At 39.6% G+C, this 9,340-nt stretch overlaps 1 protein-coding gene across 1 annotated transcript; it reads left to right on the top strand.

Moving 5' to 3' along the window:
• The first annotated feature begins 417 nt into the window (after nt 1-417).
• On the top strand, nt 418-7,530 carry LOC135950262 (uncharacterized). The gene is made up of 3 exons (XM_065499805.1): nt 418-565; nt 2,280-3,185; nt 7,508-7,530. The coding sequence occupies exons 1-3, from the start codon at nt 418-420 to the stop codon at nt 7,528-7,530; spliced, it is 1,077 nt and encodes a 358-aa protein (XP_065355877.1).
• Nucleotides 7,531-9,340: the final 1,810 nt, after the last annotated feature.

Raw genomic sequence — 9,340 nt, 5'->3', positions numbered from 1 at the left:
GTGAATTTTTTGGGCCATTGGACGATGTAGTTGACGAGGGCGCCCTCTTGGACTCGAGTCCCTCGGACCAAGAAGACGTCAACGTCACAATCGTACAAAAACACGGAGATGGTGAAGGTAACTCAAATTAATCTTCACCACTCCAAAGCAGCTTCGGCTGCCCTGCTCCTCCGGATGTCCGAGAGAGGGGAGGAGCTAGCACTCATCCAAGAACACTGGATCCATCGAGAAGGGGTTCGCGGACTAGGTGCCAAAGGCCATAAGCTACTATACATGAAAGGCTCAGGTAACATTAGATCATGTATAGTAGCTAGCAACAAACTCAATATCTTCATTCTTTCTGATTACAGCGATGAAGATACTGTGGTAGCGGCCTGGGAAACTGGTGTAGGAACTATACTAGTTATCTAAAGCTACATGGCACATGACCACAGCGAACCACCACCAAACAGCAAGGTTCGCGACATAATTGAAAGGGCAAGAGTTGAGAATCTGCCGGTTATTATTGGAGCTGATGCCAATGCACATCATATTGTATGGGGCAGCTCGGATACCAAGGCAAGGGGTGAGTCAATTTTCGAATTCATTCTTTGTAATAACATAGACATAGTCAACACTGGTTCAGAACCAACCTTTGTAGTTACTAACAGAAGGGAGGTTCTTGATTTAACGCTAGTTAGTTCTAAGCACTCAGATCTTATCAGTGGATGGAGAGTTTCGAATGACTGTTCATTCTCTGATCATATGTACATAGACTTTGTTATTGAAGTTCGTGAAAAGGGGGCTATGCCCATCCGAAACAGGAGAAGGACTGATTGGGTTGGGCAACATGCTATTCTCTCTCGCCTTCTTCCTGACCCTCCGATCATTAGTGATCGGAATGATATTGAAATTGCGGTCAACAATTTGACTAATGCGTTTGATAGAGCGATATCAGATTCATGCGATGTATCTGCAGAGGTAGGAAAAAACCACCTTGGTGGACTTCCGAGATAGCGAACACTCGTAGAGAGTGTCGCAAACTTTTCAATGAGGCCAAGAGACTGGGCAACTGGTCTGTTTACAAGTCCTCTGTGAATAAATTCAAGAACCTGGTTAGGAACGCGAAGCGCAAATCCTGGAGGTCCTTCTGTAGCGGCGTGGAAGGTTCCTCTGAGACGAGTCGCTTGCGCAGGATCTTGTCATCTTCGGCCGCTGTGCCGAGTTATATTCAGAAATCGAGCGACAGCTGGACTACTAGCGGAAAGGAAACCCTAGAGGTTTTGATGGACGCTCATTTCCCTGGAAGTGTTCCCCTATCTGAGGATAACACTGCGATATCTTATACTGGGCCTTTTGAAGTCACAATTCTCATAAATGAGGAGAGACTAAAATGGGCCCTGCGTAGCTTTGACCCATATAAATCTCCGGGTCCTGATGGCATCATTCCGGCGGATCTGCAACGGAATGAGGATTTAATTATTATATACTCGGCCTGCTTGGCTTGGTCATATATTCCGGAGTCGTGGACCAGATGTACTGTGGCCTTCATTCCCAAGGGAGGGAAGGCATCTCATACTAGACCCAAGGACTTTAGGCCTATTAGCCTATCGTCCTTCCTCTTGAAAACTATGGAAAGGTTGATTGATCTACACCTTCGTTCATCGATTAACCCGAACCGACTATCCTTGTCTCAACATGCCTATATGAAGGGTAGATCTGTTGAGACTGCTTTACATTCGCTTGTGGGATTCGTAGAAAAATCACTCGAGCATAAGGAATATGCATTGGTGGCCTTCTTGGATATTGAGGGGACCTTTAACAATGTGACGCCAGAGACGATCCTTTCGGCTCTAGGCGGTCTGGATATATATCAATCTATTATCTGCTTCATAGGTAGACTTCTGACTAATAGAGTCATTATCTCTTCTATGGGAACTGCTACTATTTTTAGATTAGCGAACCGGGGCACTCCACAGGGAGGGGTTTTATCTCCACTCTTGTGGAATCTTGCCATCAATATGTTACTCATGAAATTAGATTCCATCATGTTGCATATGCTGATGATGTTGCCGTAGCTGTTTCTGGGAAACACTTGGACACATTATCACAATGCCTGCAAACTTCACTAAGTACACTCAGCCAGTGGAGCACTGCAAGTGGACTAGGTGTGAACCCTGGGAAAACGGAGCTTGTGCTGTTCTCCAGAAGGTACAAAATCCCTCCGTTCCCATTACCGCGCCTTAACGGTGTGGAACTTAAACTCTCGGATAGTGCTAAGTATCTGGGAATTATACTAGACTCTAAGCTATCTTGGAGCCTTAATATTCATGCGAGAGCGTCCAAGGCGGCTGTCGCTATCTATGCCTGCAGAAGGGCCATTGGGAGTACCTGGGGAATAAGCCCTAGGAATGCGAAATGGCTTTTCGATATGGTGGTTAAGCCCATACTAATGTATGGAGCACTAGTTTGGTGGAAGGCTCTAAGTAAATCCACCTACTGTGGGACAGTAGGTGGATACAGTACTCCGTCTCGTGCTCTGTTTGTAATGATGCACTGGCTACCGGCTGATCTGATGGCAAAACAATTGGCCATAAATTCGGCGGTTAGGTTAAGTACTGTTGGAGCATGGAGGTCTAGTTGTACTGGCCATGCGTCTATTTTGGGCAGTATATCTTATCTCCCTGCTAATATTGACTACTGCACTCCCTTACCCTTTATTGACAGACGCTTCTCTGTGTCATTGACGGGTGGGTCTCATTCTTCCATGGACACGTTTGTCATATACACAGATGGCTCTAAGTCTGCGGATGGGGTGGGTGGAGGCTTCTATATTCCCCATCTTCAGAAGAGGGTGTGTTTCAGGCTACATGATCATTGTAGTGTAATTCAAGCTGAGATTTCAGCGATCAAAAGGGCGGTACACTGGATGAAGTACTATAGGCTATTTGGTGTGAATATCCGAATCTGTACCGACAGTAAGCCTGCAATTAAATCCCTATCTGGCGTCTACTCGACATCCAGATTGGTATATGAATGCCGGGTATCTCTTAATGAGATGGCGAGACATTCTAACCTGGAGTTATTCTGGGTGCCTGGTCACTCTGGTGTACCTGGCAATGCTATTGCGGATGAACTGGCCAAAAGAGGCTCTCGTCTACAAATTGACGAGATCGATAACTTGGTCGGTTCACCGCTGTCTTGCTGTAAGTCAATCATACAGCGTAAATTATTTGAGTCTACTCAACTTAGATGGTCTAACTCGACAAACTGCACTATATCGAGACTCACCTGGCCCGTTTATGACCATCGTAGGTCAATGTCCCTGACGGGGCTACCTCGGGCTAGGCTTCGAGCTCTGATGTCAGTGCTCACGGGGCATTGCTTGATAGGTGAGCATGCTAGGAGAATGAATACTCCATATAATGACTTCTGTAGAAGTTGCCATGATGAAGACGAGAATGAGACGATTGAACATCTCCTCTGTCTTTGCCCTGCCTTAGCAGGGGTGCGGACTGCGACAATAGGTAGTCAATTTTTGCACGGCCTAGCGGATCTATCTACTCTGGATATCAGGAGGATGGATTCGTTCATTCGTGCGTCAGGTTGGTTCGGCATTGAACCCAGTTCTGACATGTGAAGAATCTCTTGAGGTCCTGAGCATGATCTTTAGGGTAACACAAAGGGACCAATTTCATGGACCCAAGTGAGCTGGCTGATAACTAGCTGCCTTCATAACCTAACCTAACATATTTTGAAACTCAAAAGAAAAGTTTTTACACTTATCAGCTGAAAGGAAGCAAGGGTCTACAAGTTGTAATAAAGGGTATTGACTGTAATGTTGAACCACTCGAAATAAAGCAAAGCTTAGAAGATAAAGGTTTTAAGACAAAAAATGTGATAAACATTAGAAATCGCGAAAAAAACCCAACCAATCTTCCGTGTTGAACTTGAACCCGGTGACATAAGCCTGAAAAAAAATGAAACACATCCCATATATAACCTGAAGTACTTATTGCATCGTAAAATTACGGTAGAATAACCACATAAACGATTTGGCCCCGTCCAATGTATGAATTGCCAAGAATATGGACACACCAAGGCATATTGCAAATTGCCACCCGTATGTGTTATTTGTGGAGAGTTGCATAACACATCCCAATATAACAAATCCAAGGATGATCCTAAAATGAAAAAATGCAGCAATTGCGGAGGTAACCACACAGCGAACTACAGGGGCTGTCCTGTCTACTCAATTGTTAAAAAATCACAAAGCCTTAAACCGAAGATTTTCCCCGCTCAGCCATTAAATAACATCAATTTTAACTACCCCCCGTTGCAACAGACATATGACAACAAAGAAACATATGCAAATGTACTAAGAAACAACCAAACTCAGACGCAAGTCCGTCAACCACAAAACCAAAATATGAACCCAGAGGTAAGAGAGCAAACGCCAATTTTCAATTTTACCAGACTAGAATCTACAATAGAAACTCTTGTGCAATCGGTAAATAACTTTACAAACTCAATGAATAACATGATGCAAGAAATGCTTAAGATGCAATCAATGTGCTTAACAGACCACGAACTGCCTAAGAATATGTTTTTGGAACGCAAACGGCATTCGCCAACATAAAAACTAACTCGAGTATTTTCTAAAAAGTCATGAAGTTTGACGTCTAGAAGTTTATTTAAGATAAATGGATATGTTTTTTATGGCACAAATGATCCAAGAGATAGAGCATGTGGAGGCTCTGGAATTTTAATTAAAACCCGTATCAAACACCATTCATTGTGTGATATTTGTGAAGATTATCTTCAAGCTACGACAATCTGTTTGGATGATTGCTACAGAAACCTATTAATTTCGTCGATATATTCACCACCAAGGTTTTCGATTACTGAAAACAAATATGAACATTTTTACGAATCACTAGGACCCCGATTCCTGGCAGCTAGCGATTATAATGCTAAGCATACTCACTGGGGATCAAGACTTGTAACCCCGAAAGATCGCGCTTTGTTTAATACAATTTCTAAATTGAATTTGAATGTGCTGTCGAGCGGAGAACCAACATACTGGCCTACTGACCCAAGCAAAATACCCGATGTCATTGATTTTGCAGTTACAAAAAATTTACCAATGGAACTAATGCAGGTTAAATCTTCTTTAGAATTATCCTCGGATCACTCACCCACCTTCGTTACTCTATTGAACCCCCTAGAAATAGTATCCCCGACTGGTCACTCTGCAATATCAAGCACGAAAATAAATTGGTTGAAATATAGAAAATATATTAGCACACACAGTACAGAAAATATATCTCTAAGAACACCAGAAGATATCGATATCTCACTCAAAAATTTTGAACAAAACTTAAAACTTGCTGTTGAACACGCCACTCAAATAACCCAACAAATAAGATACAATAGACTCTATTCTGCAGACATTGAACAATGATTAGCTGAAAAAAGAAGAGTTCGTCGAGAGTGGCAACTCTATAGATCCCCTCAACTTAAAACGGAGCTTAGAAAATGTCGAAAACGCCTCAGTATGCTTCTTCACAAACGCAAAACTGAATCGATTAATAAATATCTGGAGAACTTAGATGACACCCAGTACTCAAACTACTCTCTATGGCGAGCTACAAAAAAATTAAAAAGACCTGTTATGAGCAGACCTCCTCTACGTAATTCTAGTGGAGGCTGGGCGAGAAACGATACTGAAAAAGGAAACCTGTTTGTTAGTCATCTAAAGAATGTATTTTCCCCAAACGAGTCAAACGACATAATAGAGTTACCACCACCTCGTTTTGCGATTTCAGAGATTGTCAAGGCTATTGTTGATTTAAACTCCAAAAAATCACCTGGTATTGATAAAATCAGTAACAAGATGCTCTTCGAGCTACCCCAATTGCATTAAGAATAATCCTATTTATTTTTAATGCTATATTACGCCTTGAATATTATCCACCAGAATGGAGGGTTTCTTTAGTTACAATGATACCTAAGCCGGGAAAAGATCACAGCAAAGTAGAATCATATAGACCCATCAGCCTATTGTCAAATATATCAAAGCTATTCGAAAAACTGTTAATGCACAAGTTAAAGCCGATAGTGAATCATTTTGATTGTATTCCAACTCATCAATTCGGATTTCGAGAAAAACATAACACCATAGAACAAACTCACAGGTTGGTAGAAATCATATCCAAGACATTTGAAGAAAAAAAATATTGTTCTGCACTCTTCATCGACGTTTCGCAAGCCTTCGACAAAGTATGGCATGAATGATTATCGATAAAAATAAAACAATATTTACCAGTGAACACACACAAGCTTCTAGAAAGTTAGTTAAGTCATCGAAAGTTCGTTCTTAAAGAGGGAGACTTCATAAGTTCACCACAGCCTATTGAAGCAGGCGTACCCCAAGGAAGTATACTGGGTCCCTTCCTATACTTGTGATATGCCTACAAACAGTCGAACCCACATATCTACTTTTGCTGATGACACAGCTATACTAGCCATTCATGAAAACCCCCAAGAAACATCTGTACTGTTTCAAGACCATATACTCGACATAGAAAGGTGGTTAAAACAATGGAGAATAAAAGTAAACGAGCAAAAATGTATACATCTTACATTCACATTGCGTAGAGAATCGTGCCCTCCAATCCTAATAAATAATCATATAATACCTCAACATATGGAATTCAATTATGGGGCACGGCCTCAGCTTCTAATATTGAAAAATTCAAAGATTCCAAAATAAAATGTTACGAATGATAACAGCAGCGCCTTGGTATGTGAGAAATATTAACATTCATAAGGACCAAGGTGTCTCCCTGGTGAAAAATGAAATAAAAAAACAAGCGGAGTCATATTTTAAAAAGTTAGAAGTTCACCCAAACCAACTTGCACGAACATTAATGAGAAGTAATGGCTACATCCGACTAAGAAGAAGGAATCCAACAGACCTACGCTAATGATAAGATCTATAAATTAAATAAAATTTTTCGTCCAACTGTGGTGGGACGTAAATAAAAAAATAATATTTAGATTTAAGATTTGAACAAATTATTGATAGTTCACATTATTTTGTGAAGATACAATAAATAAAATATGAAATAAAAAAAAAAAAAAAACTAAGAAGAAGGAATCCAACAGACCTGCGCTAATGATAGTAAATTAAACAAAATTTTTCGTCCAACTGTGGTGGGACGTAAATAAAAAAATAATATTTAGATTTAAGATTTGAACAAATTATTGATAGTTCACATTATTTTGTGAAGATACAATAAATAAAATATGAAATAAAAAAAACTAATAAACTCGTAGGACGCATATCCGTATCCCCAGAAATGATTCTTTTCAACCAATATATATAATATATATATAATTATATATATATATATATTATATAAGAGAAATAAAAAGAGATTAATAGTTTTTTTTCCAAAAACGTTATAAAAAATAAGTGTTTTATTTCAGGCTTTTTGTTACCTTTTCTTTTGCTTATATGTAGGTGAAGAACTTCAATTGTGGTAAGTATAATTTTGAGTTAAGGTAAGTATATAATTTAAAGTTACGGTAAGTATATATTTTTAGATTTACTTTAAGTATTTAAAAATTTCAATAAATAAATACAGTACAATTGAGGTAAATATTGTTGTTCCGAATTTGAAGTAGTTCAGCCTGTTGTTAAGTGCCAATTGATCTATTTATAATTATATTTTTTATGTTTCAACATTTTCTTTTGGAACATTCCCGTTATTGTATGTTGCTAGCAACTTCAAATTCGTTAATTAAATTAAGGTAATACATATTTTTCAGTTAACAATTCAAATATATGTAATTCATTAGTTGTTTTGTTTAGATAAATAGTACATTTGGAATTCATATATGGTACCATTATATAATTTTACAAATTTTAAATAATACAATTTTCAATTCAAGGATAAAATATAAAAAAAATCTTTTATTATGTTTATTGTCTAAACTTAGGTTTGGACATGGCGCCGGCCTCTGCATTTGCCATTATTATTGGTTGCTGGTAACACACAACACTTCGGCCAGTGATTTTATAGCATCGGCAAAAAAATGCGCATTTGGCTGTTGTAAATTGGATGGTTGTGCTTTAGGTGGCTGTATTTCCTGCTGCTGACGATGTTGTTGTTGTTGCTGCTGGTGATGACGATGTTGTTGTTGATGACGCTGATGTTGACGTTGATGATGATGATGACGTTGACTTTGTTGACGATGATGATGAAGTGGTCGACTCTGACGCTGAAGTTGAAGATTCTGATGCTGTGGTTGAAGATTCTGACGATGAAGTTGACGACTCTGATGCTGAATATGTGGTCTTCTAGGGCTGGCTGAATGGCGTTGGGGGCTTGACGTGCTTCGGTTTGGCGATGCACCTCTTCGCTGCCGTTGTTGGCGACGTGGCGGATGCAACAACGTATGGTGTAATTGGTCGCATCTTTTGCACGCTCCCATTGTTGAGCAAGAATTTAAATTATGGCTTCTAGCCAAGCAGTTGAAACAGTAGCCCAGATTTCCAACCACTTCCCTCCTCTTCTCTACAGACATCTTCTTGAACTTCCGGCAGAACCTTAAGCCGTGGTACCTCCTGCATATTAGGCAGTAAAATACCTCTAAATCTCTTGGCTGTTATCTGTTGCTGCTAGTTGGGTTACTGCTTGGGCTAGTAATTCTTGTTGCCGTTAGTCTGCGGTTGGATCTATCATTAATAAATGGAGATTAGCAGAAGAGACAAAACAAATTGATTAGTTTGCGAGGATGATCCTAAAATGAAAAAATGCAGCAATTGCGGAGGTAACCACACAGCGAACTACAGGGGCTGTCCTGTCTACTCAATTGTTAAAAAATCACAAAGCCTTAAACCGAAGATTTTCCCCGCTCAGCCATTAAATAACATCAATTTTAACTACCCCCCGTTGCAACAGACATATGACAACAAAGAAACATATGCAAATGTACTAAGAAACAACCAAACTCAGACGCAAGTCCGTCAACCACAAAACCAAAATATGAACCCAGAGGTAAGAGAGCAAACGCCAATTTTCAATTTTACCAGACTAGAATCTACAATAGAAACTCTTGTGCAATCGGTAAATAACTTTACAAACTCAATGAATAACATGATGCAAGAAATGCTTAAGATGCAATCAATGTGCTTAACAGACCACGAACTGCCTAAGAATATGTTTTTGGAACGCAAACGGCATTCGCCAACATAAAAACTAACTCGAGTATTTTCTAAAAAGTCATGAAGTTTGACGTCTAGAAGTTTATTTAAGATAAATGGATATGTTTTTTATGGCACAAATGATCC

This window comes from Calliphora vicina, chromosome 1, assembly GCF_958450345.1.
Source record: "Calliphora vicina chromosome 1, idCalVici1.1, whole genome shotgun sequence".
Lineage (NCBI taxonomy): Eukaryota > Metazoa > Arthropoda > Insecta > Diptera > Calliphoridae > Calliphora > Calliphora vicina.
This window is presented reverse-complemented; position numbering and strand designations above follow the sequence as displayed.

What these genes read in the sequence shown, in the direction of transcription:
- LOC135950262 (XM_065499805.1), top strand. Translation starts at nt 418, where the DNA reads ATGGCACATGACCACAGCGAACCACCACCAAACAGCAAGGTTCGCGAC. An exon ending in CTCGGATACCAAGGCAAGGG is followed by an intron (nt 566 to 2,279) that starts GTGAGTCAATTT and finishes GAATTATACTAG; the next exon opens with ACTCTAAGCTATCTTGGAGC. An exon ending in CGGTTCACCGCTGTCTTGCT is followed by an intron (nt 3,186 to 7,507) that starts GTAAGTCAATCA and finishes GCTTATATGTAG; the next exon opens with GTGAAGAACTTCAATTGTGG.